At 42.7% G+C, this 18,552-nt stretch overlaps 1 protein-coding gene across 2 annotated transcripts; it reads left to right on the forward strand.

The window, feature by feature from the left end:
- The first annotated feature begins 2,712 nt into the window (after positions 1 to 2,712).
- SIK1 (salt inducible kinase 1) lies at positions 2,713 to 18,064 on the forward strand. 2 transcript variants are annotated; one of them, XM_074995511.1, is made up of 14 exons: positions 2,713 to 2,840; positions 3,613 to 3,836; positions 4,699 to 4,815; positions 7,410 to 7,473; positions 7,673 to 7,834; positions 8,315 to 8,439; positions 8,557 to 8,680; positions 9,376 to 9,599; positions 10,262 to 10,411; positions 11,147 to 11,269; positions 11,530 to 11,752; positions 12,550 to 12,825; positions 13,290 to 13,521; positions 15,193 to 18,064. In XM_074995511.1, the coding sequence occupies exons 2-14, from the start codon at positions 3,684 to 3,686 to the stop codon at positions 15,614 to 15,616; spliced, it is 2,397 nt and encodes a 798-aa protein (XP_074851612.1). In that variant the 5' UTR covers positions 2,713 to 2,840; positions 3,613 to 3,683; the 3' UTR covers positions 15,617 to 18,064. The 2 variants fall into 2 exon arrangements, with proteins under 2 accessions (XP_074851612.1, XP_074851619.1); XM_074995518.1 differs by lacking the exon at positions 2,713 to 2,840 and adding an exon at positions 2,902 to 3,521.
- The last annotated feature ends 488 nt before the right edge of the window (positions 18,065 to 18,552 follow it).

Raw genomic sequence — 18,552 nt, forward strand, 5'->3', positions numbered from 1 at the left:
TGAATAACAATAAAATAAGAATGTTTGCAGTGTGAGGTTCTCAGACTACTCTGCAAGCATTAACTGATCTTCACACACCCCTGTGGGCTTTATTACCCCCATCTTATAGAACAGTACAGAGATCAAGGTCAGACAACAAGTCAGTGTAGACTTTTGGCATTGAATCTGATTCCAGACTACCAATCCCCAGCTATACAAAACTATATTCTCTCACCTGCATTTCATCCTCATATTCTATCTGTAGCATGCCTCCTTGCAGTCACTGAGTGGAAGGGCCAATGTGATATGCATGCTTGCACTGCATGCATTTATAAAGCAAAACAAAGCTCAAAGCCTTCAGTTTAGGTCTGAAGATTTGAACGGTGACCTTCTGTAAGTCTGCAAGACCAGTTTCTAAAATGATACAATGGTACAAAACTGTGTAGAGACCAGCTCTAGGCATCTGTGCTGGGAGCAATCATGATTCAGTATGAATGAGAAAAAATAGTCTGAAATGAAATTATTCTTTTAACTGAACAGTGTCAAAGCTATGTAAGCAGAAAAAAAAGACGCCTTGAAAGTTCTCCTGTATTGAACGTAAGTCTCACCTCTGATGCCAGTAATGTACTTTGCAACTGAAAGAATGTTTTAACTGTAGCCAGACATATGACAAATATTGAATCCAGTTTACTGAACATCCCAATGGAATAAACAGGTAAACATAGCATAGAATTTTGTAGACAGCACACAGCTCTTGAACCATGAAACTGACTGAGTTATATTGAGTAAATCTCAAAGGCTACAGCTCCTGCATCCAAGGGATCATCTTAATCCAAACAGTCAGGCTGAACATTGCATGCTAGGACCCGTCTTCTACTAAGATCTGTATTAAAGACGAGGGCTGCATTGTCCCATTTTATGCAAATTAGGTTAAGCCTTTGGGCTCCTGGCATGTAGCCAAAGTGCCAGCTATTCATCTGAGCAAACTGTGTGCATGACCTTGGCAGCAGCAGATCAAATTAAATAGCAGACATGACAGGAGTCATGGTAGGGTGACCCAGACAAATTTTCAAGGTTAAATCGGATTTTTAGACTGAGATGCTAGGTGGATTATTGGCTCACATACTATATTAAAGCTACTACTATGTTGAATAGTAACAGAGAGAAAGCTATCAAAGCAAAAAGCAGTCAAGTAGCACTTTAAAGACTAGCAAAATAATTTATTAGATGAGCTTTCGTGGGACAGACCCACTTATTCAGATCATAGCCATGCCAGAACAGACTCAATATTTAAGGCACAGAGAACCAAAAACAGTAATCACGGAGGACAAATCAGAAAAAAATGATCAAGGTGAGCAAATCAGAGAGTGGAGGGGTGTGTGTATATATATATATATATATATGTATGCATGTATATGTATACTTGTCTTAAGAACAACCTTTTGAATGCTTCCAGAATGCTGTGGCTTACCCCCCAACAAGGTACCTCTACCTTAAGGAGAAAGGACTCAGTGGTTTGAGTGCTGGCCTACTCAGCCAGGGCCTGTGATGTGAGTTCAATGGTTGTTGGGGCCTCAAATGTCTTTCATAACAGCTTTCAAGTACCTAGGGCAGGGTTAGATTAAAAATATTTAGGCCATGTCTACAAGGCACAGCTAAATCCTGAAATAAGAGATGCAAATTGTGTATCTTGAGCTTAGGGTGCCTGTAGCCCTAACCTTGTTGGGCTTGATGGTGCTGCCAGGAGTGCAGGGGACTGGATTTAAAGACTTTTCAAGGTCCCTTCCCATTCTCTGAGTTTACTGGGTGTTAACTTCTTGGTGCCCCATTGCTGACATGCACAAGGTTAGCAGCATCCCGGTGCCCAGGCCAAGTGGTCCCCAGCCCGGCTCCATCACGAGATAGGGGTTTAACCCCGGGAATCTTAACCCCAGCGCGTTGGGCCTGGTTTGTTTGATGGCTTTGGAGACTGGGCGCCGGGATTCCCCCTATGGCCAGAAACCCCCTTTTCCCTGCAGTGAAACCCCGCCGGTAATACACCAGCCCCCGGGCTGGCGGAGAAACACCGCACGGGGTAGGGCCAGCGTGAGCGCTGCACACGCGGCGGCGGCGGGCCAGTCTCTGCCCCCTGCCTGCAGCGGAAAGTCGCGGGGCCAGCCCCGCTCTGTGCCTGGCAGCGCGCGGCTGGTCCGCGCCCGGCGGTTCTCGCACTCCAGGGGTAATGCGGGTGGGGCTGCTGTACGTGAGCGCAGGTAGCTGCCGGGCGGGCGGCTCCCCTGCGCGGGGCTCCCAAGCTGGGAAACCCCGTGGGGGGAAAGAACCGTCCTTCGTGCAGACTGGCCGTGGGCGGGTTAGTGTTCCGGCGCCGTAGGGGTTAAGGGCTCCCGGGGGGGGGGGGGTGTCCCAGCGTTCCGGGGGTAATTTGGCCCGAGGCGGCTTCCTTAGTCGCTCCGGCTCTGGCGCACGGAGAGTTAATCCGGACCGCGGCTACACCGGCAGGGGGCGACCCCGCGATGATAACAAACGGCTCACGTGACGCCCGGGACAGGTGCCCTGTTGCCTACCCCCCCTTTTGCCCTGACGTCACCGCCCCTTGGTCTCCGGGGCGACGGGTCCATCAGGCCGCGCGTCAGAACAGCTCGTCTCTTGGCAACGGCTCGATGTCTCGCTCTCATTCAGCCTCGCGCTTGGGCGCGCGTCTCTCTGGCGTCAAAGTGACGTCAATGGGTCTGTCTCGGTTTGCCGAGGGAGAGAGGGAGGAGGCGGGATCCCGCGTGCTCCTCTGCCCCCAGCCGCACGCCGGCAGCCGCTTGGAGCAGTCGCGCGGCGAGAGCCGGGCTGTGGGGAGCCCCCGCGCGCAGGTAGCTGGAGCTGGAGCCGGGCAGCGCGAGAAGGGCGCGCGGCGCTGCGCGGCAAGGACTGGAGCGAAGCGCCCCGGAGCGCCTGCTCCGACCCTCTGCTCTGATTACGGGCGCTCGGCTCCCGCTCCTCTGCCCCGCCGACGGGAGCCGCAGCCTCTCGCTGGGTTGCTTGGGTCCCTGCCGGCGGCTGCGGCCGGGGGCTCGGCTGGCCGCGACTTGGGGCCCGAACAACACGTGTGGCAAGCCGGGTTGGGGGCGCCGGGCGATGGGCGCCCGTAGAAATCAAAGCGCTGAGTGGTGGGCTGTGCCTGCGTCCGATCGCGGCATGTGTGAGCCGGCCCGGCTTGCAATGAGTGGGCAGCTCTTCCCAGTGGAGGGCAGCTTGTCCCAGTCGGGGAGCCCTGTTAGTCTGTGGGATCCCGGGGATGTGAAAAGCGCATGGCTGTGCACTGCAGGGGGACCTCTTTAATAACTACTTTTTGTCCGTGTGTGTGTCTGAAACACGGCGTTTGCCAGGACACGTCTTCCGGGACGTTTCCTAGCTAACCTCGGGCTCAGGGAGGCGCTGGGGAAAGTTGGTGAATGCCTCCAAGAAGTTGGGTCTTGCAGTGTGGCTGGCTAGTTCAGAGCTTTCCACCCAGCACGAGTTAAAGATACTGTGTTTTGGGGAAACTTTAAAAGGTGATTTGGGTTACAGTATTCCCTTTCTTTTCACCTGGAGGCGAAAGCAAAGGTGCTTTGATTGATCTGTGTCTGTCTTATCTTTACACAGGTGCAAGGCTTAAAGAGGAACGCTTATGCATACCTTCTAAATATTGATTGTTGCCCACCAAAATCTAAGCCATGGTGATCATGTCAGATTATACCTCAGTCCCCACTTCAAATGAAGCCCAGCGAAGGCCTCTCCGTGTTGGATTTTACGATATTGAGAGGACATTGGGAAAAGGCAATTTTGCAGTAGTAAAGCTGGCCAGGCACAGAGTAACCAAAACGCAGGTGGGTGTGAAATCTACTCTATAGTTTCATATAGGAAACCAAAATTTAAAGGGCATGAAACTTTGTGTAGTGCTTTTTTTAAATTCACAAATGTGGTGAAATAAGCTGACATTCAGTAGGACTGTGGTATAGTTGCGTACTATACAAGATATAATGAAGGTTAAGTATGACAGCAAGAATTGCTAAAACTGTAGGCGAGGGCTTTTTTGTTTGTTAGTGGCATAGCGAACACAGCTGATATAAAATCAAAACACAGCAGTCAATTTAAGAAAAAATATTGTTAACTGTATTAACACTTCCATTTCATTATTTAGCCTTATGTGGATTCTTAAATAGTAACTAGGGCTATAAAAATTTAAAGCAATTTTGTATTGGAAGAGGGCATAAGATTGTATTATTTAGACTTTAGAGCTCCTTAATTTATCTTTCCTTAAATGAAGAATTTGATCAGGAAGAAAATTGGCTAAGAATTTTGCATTTTAACATGTATATGACTTAAGAATTTTTTCCTATTACTTGACTTTTATAAATTAAACTAAATTTGTAATATACATGTTAAAACCAGATGAGGCAATGCAACAGAAAATAGTCTGTCAGGGATGATCTCCACTAATGCTGTATGGACTAGGTGACTTAAGTCCTTTGCAGAAATTAAACTATAGTTCTGTTCGTTACTTTGTGCGTGTAAGCTTTTTATGTGAAACAGGGAAATTAAAAAATATTGTATAGCCTGCATTCATTAATGGCGAAAAGAATCAATGTGGCAGACCACATACAACTTAAAAAGTTGTTTTGTTTGAACTATTTCAGCGACATAAGTACATATTTTACACATGTCTGGGTTTGTTTTTTAAATTTATAGGTCGCAATAAAGATTATAGACAAAACAAGATTAGATCCAAGCAACCTGGAGAAAATTTATAGAGAGGTTCAGATAATGAAGCTTTTGAACCACCCCCACATTATCAAGCTTTATCAGGTAAGAGATCAGTTCTGATGCCTGCATTCAGGTTAGGTGTACTTACATATTATGGCTTTGGTTGCTAATGATCTTATCTTGCACATGGTTCTGAATCACACGTGCAGGGAGAGAACTAACATTGTACTTTTTTGAAGTATTTGAACAAATATAATAAGCATTGTATTCAAGGGCTTTTTCATTGTTCTCTTTGAGGAGATTTATCATAGGATCAACCTGTGTGGTGGTGGGGGGGCGTTTTTTGGATTTTGCTGGGTTTTTTAAATTTTAAGTAATTTAGTGGAAAAAGTCACAATTGACTCAAGTTAGAAATCGATGGAGTTGGCTATTGCTCTTGTAAAATAAAACAGGCTTTCTACAAGCGTCTATATTTTTATTTATTTTATTTTTATTTTGTGTGTGGGTATTTAAATTTAGTTCATTTCTTGTTCCGATAAGTTTAAGGACAAACTAGAATGCCGTGCAGAAAATGCGATCACTGGTGCCTGATGGGCAAGGGTTGAATATTTGATCTAATTGGCATTTGGTGTAAGTTCCTCCTAATCGTCTTAAATGATGCCATGTGAGTTTAAGAAGATGTGGTATCAGGATTTGTCTGTGGCAGAGGGAAGGGTAAAAGATGGATTAAGAAATGTATCAGAAGGTCTGAAATACAGTGTGAAATAATATACACTGTCATCAGTTTGAAGATTTATCTTTTTTATCTGTTGTGGAGGTCAATTAATACCTAAAGAAGAAAGACAAATAAGGTAGATACTGAAGTGAACATACGACTGTAACTTTCAGAAAATTATTTGGCATTAAAGTCTGATGTCGCTCTTACTTGTAGGGTTGTGTAGGATGCATGAAGATATTGTAATAGTTAGGTTGGTTTCTCTTGAGGAGACTGATGCAGTTGAAAATTTGTATTTCAAGGCTCTAAAAATTGCTTAAATCCTACCTTGTTGAATCACATTATTTAAATTGTAAACATTATTTAACTGATGCATAGTTTAACTTTCCAACTGAATTTTTCCCCTTTGTTGTTGTAACTGATACTGCATTTATTTGTCTGCATCTGAGAAGCAGGCACGGTATTAGATGACACATCCATGTTGCTGTTGGGGGGTGTGTGTGTGTGTGTGTGTGTGTTTTCCAATTCTAGCATCTAACTTTCATCCAGCTGGCACCTTTCCCAGAACACTTAGGCCATGGCCACAGTAGCCCCTCCTTTCGGAAGGGCTATGGTAATATGGCACTTTGGAATATGCTAATGAGATGCTATCATGAATATGCAGTACCTCATTAGCATAATAACAGCTGCCCATTTTGAAATGCAGGCCCCCCCCAATTTCGAAGGCCCCTTCTTCCCATCTCATTTTGGGAAGAAGGGGCTTTTGAAACTGGGGGGGGGGGTGTCATTTCAGAAGGCCCCGGCTACATGGGTGGCATGTGTTTCGAAATCAGCAGTTTCTCGAAGGGTGTCCAACTGCCATTATGCTAATGATGTACTGCATAATCATAGCAGTGCTTAATTTGCATATTCCAAAGTGCTGTATTACCATAGCCCTTCCGAAAGGAGGGGCTAGAGTGGCCATGGTCTTACGCTCTTTCCCTTCAGTTTTTTGAAAATCAGAAACCTTAAACTTTGCTTCCTTTTTATTTATTTTCACTTGTGCATAGTGTGGGGGACAGAGGGCAGTGAGGAGATTAAAGCTCCCTTCCCTGTCTTGTCTTTGACATTCATCTTTTTCCAAAGACAGTTGAAAATACTTAAGGACCAAGAAAATACACTTTTCATTGAAGTCGTTCTTGTTAAAAATTGAAATGAAAAGGAAGAATATCTTAGTGACTAAAATAAATATCTGAAATGCGGTACGGCATTGTGTGTGTGGTTTTTTTTGGGAGGAAAGAGGGAAAGGCATTCGGGGAAAAAGGAAGTATTTTGGCTAGGTTGTTAACATATTTTATAGAAGTCTGTAACACGTGTTTGAAAGTAAATCCGTACTAGCTCAGTAACTGAATTTTTAGCTAGGATTGACACATGCTGTTAACATTGAGCAATAGTTCACTCAAACAGCAAGCTTTTGTTGCTTGCTTGGCAGAGCTGTCACATTGCAGCTGTCATATCCAATGCCAAGTGGGACCTAAAGTATTTCATATCACTTCTTTGTTGTATATTCTTGCTGTAAGCATTTGTTCCAATGATCGTAGTACCTTCTAGCCATTTTAGCAGAAAGTCCTTGAATTACAGCAACCTGTTTTTTTTTAATTAAAAATGTTGTTGTTCGTAATTTATTACTGAATTCTGGTTTATGTAATTGAAATAAAGCTTGTTGAAATACTCCATACACAATTACTTGTTTCTGCTATACTTGTTTTCCTCAAAATGTCTATGAAATGGTGTATGTCAAATATGCAGGCATTAATTCATTATCTTTCCGAATAGTTCTGTATGTGAAAGGAATACTGTGAAGCAGAAATCAAGTCTTTACTGCCTAAAGTTGCTGTAAATAATTTTCACTGAGAGGTTGTAGGTTCGGGACGTAATTCTTTTCATAAAAACAATTTCAGAGGTTTACATTTGTGGTGTCGCTCAATTTTTGTCTTGGCAGGTGATGGAGACAAAGGATATGCTTTACATTGTTACTGAGTTTGCCAAAAATGGAGAAATGTTTGGTAAGTTCTCACTGAAATAACTAAAGCTTACTTAGATTTAGAAAGCTACTTTGTTGATTCTCATGCAGGGTAATAAGATGTTTTTGACATAGTGTTTAAAGGTTTCCTAGACATCCGAGTCTGTCACACATGTTCAAGTAGCGAATGCTGCTTTTTCAGGTGTTTAATTCTTGTTCATGTTTATTTTTGTGCGCTACAGATCATTTGACTTCCAACGGACACTTGAGTGAGAGTGAGGCTCGAAAGAAGTTCTGGCAGATCCTTTCTGCAGTGGAATATTGTCACAGCCATCACATAGTGCACAGGGATCTCAAAACTGAGAACCTTCTGTTAGATGCTAGCATGAATATCAAATTAGCTGGTGAGAACATTTACATGGTTACTCTTGCTAAAATATAAAGCAGGAAATGAAATCCCATTTCTATAGTCTTAGAGCTAGGTGTTTTTACAAATATGTATGATGAAATAAAATTTTTAGAAGCTTCTGTATAGGTGCACATACTGGTGATACTATTTTTCTGAATATAGCCTCTTGTTGAAGAAGCCTAGGATAAGTGGCTAAGTGTAGAATGTCTATGAAGTAAGGGCTTGTGTATACAGTGGGATAAGGAACTTTACTGGGGTGTGATTTCTTAAGTGCACTAATGGGGCACATTAAGTGGTCCATGTAGACCCTGGTAGCACACGGTAAAATTCCCCTAAATGTACTAGGTAATTGTACTGTGCATTACTCCACCATGTAGACAAGCTGTAAGTCTGCTTTTCCTTCCCCTTTGTTGGTTTTTGAAATGTTAATCTGGTACTTAATTAAATCTCACTCCAGGGTCTCTCTTTATTTCAGACTTTGGATTTGGAAATTTCTACAAGTCAGGGGAGCCCCTCTCCACGTGGTGTGGAAGCCCACCTTATGCAGCCCCTGAGGTTTTCGAAGGCAAAGAGTATGAAGGACCTCATCTAGATATATGGGTAAGCTTTAGGTTCTATAGCGTTCACATTTTATGGATTGTTAAACTCTCTCTTGGCCTTCATGATTGCCGACGCTATTCCAGGCTCTCACATGCTGTGCTCTTTTTTTGTTGACAGAGTCTTGGTGTGGTGCTGTATGTCCTCGTTTGTGGCTCGCTCCCTTTTGATGGACCCAATTTGCCAACTCTGAGGCAAAGAGTTCTGGAGGGACGATTCCGCATCCCCTACTTCATGTCCCAAGGTACATTTCCTGGAAGCTGAACACCAGAAAAGGGGCTACAGGGAGGTGGCTGATTAGTAACCTCGTCTTCTGTGAAGGAATCAGTTCTTTTCCATCTATTAGATTCTGCCTTTGTGTCTTTTCAGGACAATGACAGATGAGACTATTTTGTAATCATGCATTGAATTTTCATTCTCGTAGGTTTTTAGCAGAGTTTTGTTAGTGTTGTCGTTCTTCCAGTGTATACTAGCACACTTTCTTTCCTGGGATCTCTTACATATGTCACATTTTTTCTTTTGTAGATTATCAGTGTAGGAATTATCAGTATAGGAATTAAAAAATATTGTTATTGTGATCATTTTGGGGGTTTTAAAATAGATAAACTTGATCCTCCCCCCCACCCCCCGGCATTAAGGGCTAGGCATTAAAAACATTCCTTACCTGATCTAATGGTAACAATATAATCAAAGCTGTTTCCATATAAGTAAGTGCTAACATGCAAAACATCGAGCTGTGTGACTGTGTGCCACATTCAAACTTATTGTAAGTGGATGTCATCTCTAGAATTGCACCCACATGAAACTAATCTGGTATAATGTTGCTTGAAGGGACTTCTTAGTGCTATGTGAATGCAGGAGTAAAATAACTAATAGCCTCTTGTATATGGCTGACCTTTATTTGTATCACTTATTAAAGGCATTTTCTGTATTGTCCAGACTGTGAAACACTAATCCGACGGATGCTCGTTGTGGATCCAACTAAACGAATAACAATTGCCCAGATAAAGCAGCACAAGTGGATGCAAGCAGACCCTTCTCTGGAACAGCAGCAGTCTTTGTCCTTTTCCATGCAGAACTACAACTCCAACCTTGGTGACTACAACGAGCAAGTCCTTGGGATCATGCAGACTCTTGGCATCGACAGGCGGAGAACAGTTGAGGTGAGCCCAGGCGTGTCCTGTTCATGTGCATGGTGCTTACCTCTTACATTTAGGAGTGGGTAATAATCAGGCCAGACGCAGGTTGCCAGAATTGGCCACTGGCAGGCTGCCACACTCTTTATTTACCTGCCTGTTTGCAGGTGCTGCCGCTCACAGCTTCTGTTGGCTGCAGATCACTGTTCTTATCCAAGGGGAGCCACGGGAAATAGTGGTGTTTCCAGCAGCTCCCACTGGATGGGAGCAGTGAGCGAGCAGCCATACCTGCAGACACAGGTAAAATAAAACATCTGGTGACTTGTTAGGGGCTAACGTTGGTGAATTGCATCTGATCCCAGGCTGTCTGTTGCCCATCACTGTCCTAGATACGTACATGTTCAGTGACTAATAAAGTACTGATGGCTAGACACCACTTGCATGCAAATGAAGTCCTTAGGAAAGAACAAGAGGTTAGCTACTTCTTTTGCCATTTAAAATTTTTGTATATAAAACTTACGTCTGATCAAAGATTAACTTTGTTTCAGTGCAACTCTGTAATGTTCAGTAAAAACTTACTCATGAATTATTGGACACAGTACCGTTAAAATCTGATCCCCTCCTGTTGCTTCATGAGTTCTTTTAAGTTGATTTATCTGTATTTCAAGAATCATTTTAATATTTTCTAGTCTCTACAAAACAGCAGCTACAACCATTTTGCTGCAATTTATTATCTTCTCCTGGAGCGCCTCAAGGAATACCGGAACAACCAGTTGTCCAGTCGTCCAGTGACTGGCCGTCAGCCAAGACCAAGGAGCTCTGAGCTCAGTAACACTGAGGTAAGAAGGTGAACCATCTCATATAAAGTCACATCGGGTGCTATTCTTATTTTGTTCCTTGCTGCATTGTTTACTTTATTCAGCAGACAGCTGCTCAAAATGTTAAGGGAAAGCAATAGAAGCCTTCTGAGTCAAAGTTAAAATCATTGCCCTTAGTTTATCCGGTACAATATTCCATTCTGTACCAGGAGGTTTTGGTGCTTGATTGAATGAATAGTAATAACCCATTTCCTAATAATTGGCACTGGTTTATGGTCCAAAGAATAGTTTCTCGTCAGTGCTGGTCACTAATTGACCAAGTGATCAGGCTTCTCATTGAAATACACCCTTTCAGAAGCACAGCAGTTAAATTTCCTGTGATTCCTTGTTATAGCCACCTCAGAGATACCCCATGAATCAGTTAAATTTTCTTTTCTCTTTCATTCAATTTTAATGAAAAGAAGGGATGGACTGGGAGATACAGAACTGACATCAGCAGATCTGGGTTCTATTCTGTGCTTGCTACAGGCTACTTGTGTCACTTTAGGCAGTTTGTTGTGTCCGCTCTGTACTTCAGTTTTTCCATCTGTGCAAGGAAGCTTCATGGGTTCTTATTGAGGTGGGTGTTCTGAGGGTAAATTTAATTCTTGCCGAAAGCTTGGATGGAAGATGCTTTAGAAACTCAGTATTCAAATAACATTTGAAATTTTGAACTGCAGTTCATAAGATGCCTTCTCTACATCTTTTTCCCTTCAGATGCCTCAAGACAGCCTTGCAAGTGAATCCCTGAGATCATCTCTCCTTTACCATCAACCTCAGAACCTGATTCAGTCATCCTTGCAGGCAGAAATGGATTGTGACATGAACAGTCCCTTACAGGTTGGTGCTCTCAGCTAAATATCACCTGTATGTTTGTTTTTATTGTACTGTCGGTTTGAAGTGATGAGGACTAAAAGTCTGTTTAGTGTTTGCCTGTTTCCTGTGTCTCGCACTTCCCCCATTTAAACATTTAAGATATTAATCTCAATGACCTGTCATCACAATATGCCTAATAAAGACACTGTGAAGGGCTTTGAAAAGCTCTGACAAACGAATAAAGTAGTTTTTCATTTATTTCCTATATTCTAATGTCTTCGCAGCCAGTATTCTTTCCTGTGGATCCCAACTTTAATGGTCTCTTCAGGAATCGCTCCATCTCTCCCAACAGTTTGCTGGAAACCACCATTAGCGAGGAGGTGAGGCAGGAGAAAGACCTGGAGGAAGAAATCAAGGCCTACAACCCTCTTAACCTCCCTGGCAACACCAGCAGAAGGCACACGCTGGCTGAAGTCACTACGCATTTCTATCAGTGTACCCCTCCGTGTAAGTCCTGTGGAGGAAAGTCTTGGAGTTGTGGGCTCTGAGGGGTGGACTACAGTGACTGCTCCCCTAGAAGCTGGCATACAGCAAATATCAGTGATTAATTGCCATTGTCGCCAGCGTTCTGACTTAGGGTAGAGTGGGTCAGTAGTAAATGGTCTGCAATTTTCACTCATGGGGTATTCTTTTAGTTAAATAACATGGCTTCTGAAAACTCCCCTAGAAATTGCATTATTGCCTAGTTGTATTACTTGGGAGTGACTCCAGCCATCACTAGTTTGGTAATTTTTTTTGTAGTTACCTACATATTTTTAAAGGAAAACTGTATTTCTTTAGATGATACCCTCCAGTTCCTTCCTGCACCCATGTTCCTCAGTGCAACCTAATAAAGTCAGTAGGGTCCTTCCTTTATTGGAATCAGTAGAAATGTTGCCTGTGACTTAGCTGGAGCTGGAGTGAGCCTTGTTGTGCAACTGAAAAAAAAACATGAATCCATGTGTTAAATAGCAAACTTAAGGGCAGGCCGTGGGAAATCAAATTCTACATCAAGGGCACACACTAGACTGCATGTGAGCACTGAATTCAGGCGGTTTGTGACCTTCAGCAATCCTCGATGGATTCATGTCCTGTGACAGCACATTTTGCTTTTCTATTGTCTGAGGCTTCTGACGATGGCAGGCTATGTAGAGTGGCAGTATAGGTGGACAGACGAATCTGATGGCAACTTTGTTTCTTCCTGTACGCATTTTGGAAATTTTCTCTCTCTCTCTTCCCCTTCCCCTTCTTTTCTTCATCTGTAGGCATAGTCATTTCCTCTTCAGCAAGCCCCACAGAGGGAACTAGTTCAGACAGCTGCCTCACTTCATCTTCAAACAACAGCTCAATGGCTCCGAGCAGCTGTTTGGGAGATCAAGTAATGACTGGTAACCCAGCCACAGCCAGGATGGCATCACCATTTCTGATTTCCCAATCTGATGCTCCAGGGCTGCAAGCCCAGGACTGCATGAGAGGGGCTTCTCTGCTGCCTGTCAGCTTCCAGGAAGGAAGACGTGCATCTGATACCTCATTAACTCAAGGTAATTCCTTTTTTTGCTGTACAGTTGGTTAATGCTTTTGTAATTAGCAATACAGGCTAATATTTTGGGAAGCTAACTCTGACTTATCAATCTTCGGGATTTCTGTAGTGTCAGTCACAATACTGCCTTAGAACATAACAACTTGACTTCATGTAAGTCAGCTGCACCAGAGTTTCCCAGATGCTGTACACCTCTGTTACCCACCACCAGTGTAATTATATGTGCCTCAATCTATAGTAGAAATTGAGCTGCCCCAAGTCGTAGTCTTACAAGTGCCTAAGCTTCATTGCAGACAATAGAGCGTGCGGATGAATGCGAAGGGTCTGTTAACCTGAAGTCTCACTCGGGTGAACCAGTGCGGTTGCCCAGAGAGTTTGGAAATTGCTGATCTTTGAGAAAGTGAAGATCTGCTGATGGGCATCCAGGCAAAATGATCAATAAAAATACTTGGTTCTCCCTTCTAGGCTTGAAGGCATTTAGACAACAGTTACGAAAGAATGCTAGAGCCAAAGGTTTCCTTGGGCTGAACAAAATCAAGGGCTTCGCTCGCCAGGTGTGCCAGTCTTCATCCACTCGGGCAGCACGCAGCAGCATGATCCCTTTCCAGCATTCGCAGCAGAGCCCGTGCATGTACAGCAATGGCGCAAGCAGCAGAGAGGGTCGCAGCTTGCTAGAGGAAGTGCTGCAACAGCAGAGGTGAGAAAGCATGCTTAGCATAGGGTCATGAATAAGGCAGTGTGATATACCATGTGTTTGTAAGGATGTTATCTGCATTGAGCTTCCTCTGCAAAGAGATGTTTATGGTGAGGATGGAGGAGCCTGGTTTATGGTTTTCTAACCTACTGGGTTTTTGCTGCTTCACAGTATTTACAAAGCACCTCTGAAGTGCTCTGTGTACTTTATTCCTTACCAGGCAAAACCCTTAGGAAGATAAGATGGAAAATATGTTCAAAAAACAAAAGGGTAGGAAACGTTGCAGAGGTGTAATTATTCCCAAAACAAGCATAACAAATGCAGGAAATATCTCATTTCACAGAACCTCATTTTTGGTTAGAGAATGAGGTTTAAGGTTTGGACTAGCAGGTTCTCTTCCTAGCTCTTGCTATGTGACAGCAGACACGCCTCTTAGCTACTCTATCTCTGCTTTTATATTTGTGAAAGGAGTATGATACTGATCTATATATTTCATGGAAACACTTTGTCACATAAAAAGCTGCACATACTGGAAAAGCAAAATGTACTACTTCTGCCTATCATAGAATCATAGAACACTAGGACTGGAAGGGACCTCGAGAGGCCATCGAGTCCAGCCCCCTGCCCCAAAGGCAGGACCAAGTACTGTCTAAACCATCCCTGATAGACATCTATCTAACCTGTTCTTAAATATCTCCAGCGATGGAGATTCCACAACCTCCCTTGGCAGTTTATTCCACTGTTTGACCACCCTGACAGTTAGGAACTTTTTCCTAATATCCAACCTAAACCTCCCTTGTTGCAGTTTAAGCCCATTACCTCTTGCTGTAGCCTCAGAGGCCAAAAAGAACAAGTTTTCTCCCTCTTCCTTATGACTCCCTTTTAGATACCTGAAAACCGCTATCATGTCCCCCCTCAGTCTTCTCTTTTCCAAACTGAACAGGCCCAGTTCTTTCAGCCTTTCTTCATAGGTCACATTCTCTAGACCTTCAGTCATTCTTGTTGCTCTTTTCTGGAACCTCTCTAATTTCTCCATCTTTCTTGAACTGCGGTGCCCAGAACTGGACACAATACTCCAGCTGAGGCCTAACCAGCGCAGAGTAGAGCAGCAGAATGACTTCTCGTGTCTTGTTCACAACACACCTGTTTCAGAGGTTTATTGTTGCTTAATATGTGGGGAAAGAGCCCCCCACCTGCAGCTTTCCTGTTGCATGGACATAGGGCCTTGTAATTTAGTAGAATAGTAACAGAGAAGAAGCCGTGCTAGTCTATACACTATCAAAACAAAAAGCAGTCAAGTAGCACTTTAAAGACTAGCAAAATAGTTTATTAGGTGAGCTTTCCCACGAAAGCTCACCTAATAAACTATTTTGCTAGTCTTTAAAGTGCTACTTGACTGCTTTTTGTTTTAATTTAGTAGAATTTTATGGTTCACAAATAAAGCAGTCCTTATTCACTCAAATGTATATCTATAGCCTGCCAAATTGTGACCTGCTTATGCTGTTGTAGCTTCCCAAGATTGTCATATTTGAATCTAATTTTACTGAACTGTTGCTCTGAATGCTTTAAATGCACCAGAAATATCAGGAGCGACTGGGGAATTGCTACAGGGAAGAGTGTACAACACTGTGATCCCATAAATATTAATTTCCTTCACTCTTGATTCTTATTCAGAATGCTCCAGTTACAGCATCACCAGTTGATCCAGCCAACATGTCACCAACCCTGTCAGGTGTCTGCAACACACTGCATCCTCTCTCCTGACAGTACAGGCACTTACAAAACATCTAACTCTTTTCTGCTGTCAGAGCTACAAAGAGAGGACTCATTTGAGCTGGCATTTGGTGGTAAAACCCAACTGTTCCAGCCTCAGCTCGTTGGGGTCAGCGTCTCACCAGTGTCTTCAGCTGCTCATCTTCTAGATACCCATCTGTACATCAGCAGTAACATCTCTACGATCACCCCCACCGACTTCTCTCGGCAACAGAATTTCCCTGTGCAGTCTCCAAGCTATGATGCTGTCACTTTGCAGAATGGGGACTGTGAAATGGAGGACCTCACTTCCAGCCAGCTGGGGAAATTCGTCCTGGTGAAGTGAGAGCTCCTGCTGTTGTTGCTCATACAACTCTTATTTTTGCAAAGGACTTCCACCATTGTACCACAGCGTTAGTCCATGGATGGCTGGTGGTGTGTGGATGAGTAACTCTCAGAAGCAATACATTTTGAAGTATGTGAAGAGGCTGTCTGGTTCCGAAAGCTAACTTTTTATAGGACTGAAACAAGCAATATGTATGTCTTTTGGCTTCTATTATTCTTGCACTGAAAATATGAATAGAACCTGAAAAACATTTTTGAAGAAAAATAATGAAGGGGCGGATGAGGGGTGGGTAGGGGGTGGGAAGAAGAGAAGCTGACGGAACGTTTTGGTACTGTACTCAAGTCAGACCAGTACAGCTCTGCTGTTATGCAAGACTTTTAACAGCTGGTCAGTAGAGGTGACACAGCAGGGAGAAGCTTTTCAAAGAAGGGACCAGAGCCTGCCTCCCTTCAAAATATTCATTTATGGGCTTGTGAAGCTGATTACCTCTTTAAAAACCAGTGGCATGCAACATTACACATTGATGAAAGGAAAAAAAATGGAAGCATTGCCATTTGTTTTTGTTTAGTTGATACTCACTTTAAAGGAACCAGCTCCTCCTTCTGAAAACACTTACGCTTTAAATGAAAGCTGTGAATTTCTTGCTTGATGCATCAGCTTAGAACAGCTATAAAACGGTTCTAATTGTTAGCCCAAAAGCAATTAATCTCTTGGAATTCTTTCCCTGATAACATAATCCAAATTTTGTTGTGTTGTCTTTTTTGTTCTAAATCTCTAGGAATCTTTTCGTAATAGTTGTCTTTAAGTTGTTTTCCCTGTATTCCTACAGAGGCACTGGGATTGAAATTAGTAAAATTGGGCTGTGGGGTGGAACTATTTCTTTCAGCTTTCACCCCCCAAGCCCCCCCAAGGTTGCCTTTAATGTTGCCTGAGGGATATTTCTTAGTGCTGCACATTTTATTTCTGCTGCTAATTACATTTTTACACATTTCATTATCAGGGTCCAACTAGAACTGACTCTTAGGGAAACGTGCAATATTGAGGTTATAATTATACAGACAAAGACAAAAGGTATAGGCTAGAACAGAATTCTACTCTAAAGGAGTACTGCTATTTCCGAACAAAACTATCAAAACTGAGTGAAACAGCACAATCTTTGGGTGTTGTGTTTTTTTGGTTTGTTTGGTTTGTTGTCATTGAGGTTTTTGATTAGGTGTTTTTATGTATGGTTTTTAACACTGTACATGTGTATAAATAGGAAGCAGAAAACAATATACACACTACTTATTTTTTTATACTTTGTAATATGCTTTTACTGTGTTTCTGGTATAAACTCCCTCTCTGGCAGAGCATGACTTCTCTGGCTGTCAGTGGAAGTTCATGGGCATAAAGGGGAGCACAGATCACAACCCCCTACAAGAATTAGTGGGGGGAGACGGGTTCAGCGTTGGTAGCAGGTGAGCAAGCAGTGAGCCAACTTTAGCCAAAAGTTACCATCCGAATGTCAGCAAAATAGAATGAAACTATCTAAATGCTTAAAGGACCCAACTAGTGTGACACAGGGTGCCTTCAGGTTAACCTTGGCTTCTTGCTACTTGCAGTATTAAATATTAAAAAAAACAAAAAAACACTTTTTTTGAAAAGCCAAAGATCAACCAGGTTAATTGGTTTGAGGGGAAGGGGGTAAAGGCATTATGTGGCTCAATGTCTGTGGCTTTTTATAAATTATCTTTTTATCTGTGTACAGTATCTGCATGTCTGTATTGATATATCTCCAGCTTGCTGCTGCTGCTGCTGTGTGTCTGGAGGCATCATGGTGCAGAACAATTATTCTGATTGAATCACTGACTGACTGGTGCCTTGCAGCAGAGAAAACACCAAAGTCTCACGCTAATTTGCAACGTTCTCGTATTTTTAAAGGGAGGGAGGGGGCAAGGGATGATGGAGAGAAGAAGCCAGCTTATCACAAAGCAGCAACTTTGCCTTCATTGTCACAAGATAGCACACATACTTAATACACAGAATTGTATTGTGTTTTTTTTTTTTTTTTTAAATATTTGTTGCAATGCCATAGATCAAAGGCCACAGGAACAGTCTTCTTTTGTTTCCTGTTTAAGCAATGACAAGCACTTTACTTTCATGGGCTGAGGGGTGGGGTGTTTTGTTTTTTCATTTTCCAATTGCTGTAGAACCTCTATGGAATTATTCCTGGAGCAGAAAGAGGTCACTTCTAGTGTTTGGTTTTTGTAGATACCTTGTCAGTGCTGTTCTGCAGACTGCAATGCAATAGGCTATTTAAAGACACTGTGTGTGATTGGTTTAATTAAGATGTATAGTTTTATTTTTTACCATGACTCGAGATCATTTTATTTCTTATGTTGAAATGAGAAATGTACACCAAAATGATTGTGTTATTTAATATTTAAATAAAATTGTTTTAAAAATGTATGTGTATTGTAACTTGATTCTGCAGGGCTTTTTCTTCTGAGAGGAAGGCTTTCTGACAGATCAACTTGTTTCCGTGTGATTTTTGGATTTTAGACTTGCTTTAAAAAGGTGAAGTCCAGAGGACATTACTGGCATTTTTATTACATTACTAAACAAGAGGAAATAGTTGTCTTAGAGGACTAGTAATTGAGCTTTTCACCTGTAGGTAATGTCAGACTCCAGTTCAAGTCTCTGCTGATCACATGGTGGTATCTGACAGTAGAGTGGCCTGTGCAAGGCAAATGGTTAAGCTTGATTCTGTTCCTAGCTGACAAGCATTCTATCTGCGTCCCCTGGAGCTGAGGGGCTGTAGGCAGAGTGAGGCACGACAGTGAACACAGAGGAGTCTGGCACTTGTAGGGGGTTCTACTCCCCTCACCCGTCTTCAATATTAACCTTTTAAATTTTCATTTAAGAAATTACTTTAGGAATGTGTATGAACCTTTTGA

The sequence above is a fragment of the Carettochelys insculpta genome, chromosome 1 (assembly GCF_033958435.1).
Source record: "Carettochelys insculpta isolate YL-2023 chromosome 1, ASM3395843v1, whole genome shotgun sequence".
Lineage (NCBI taxonomy): Eukaryota > Metazoa > Chordata > Testudines > Carettochelyidae > Carettochelys > Carettochelys insculpta.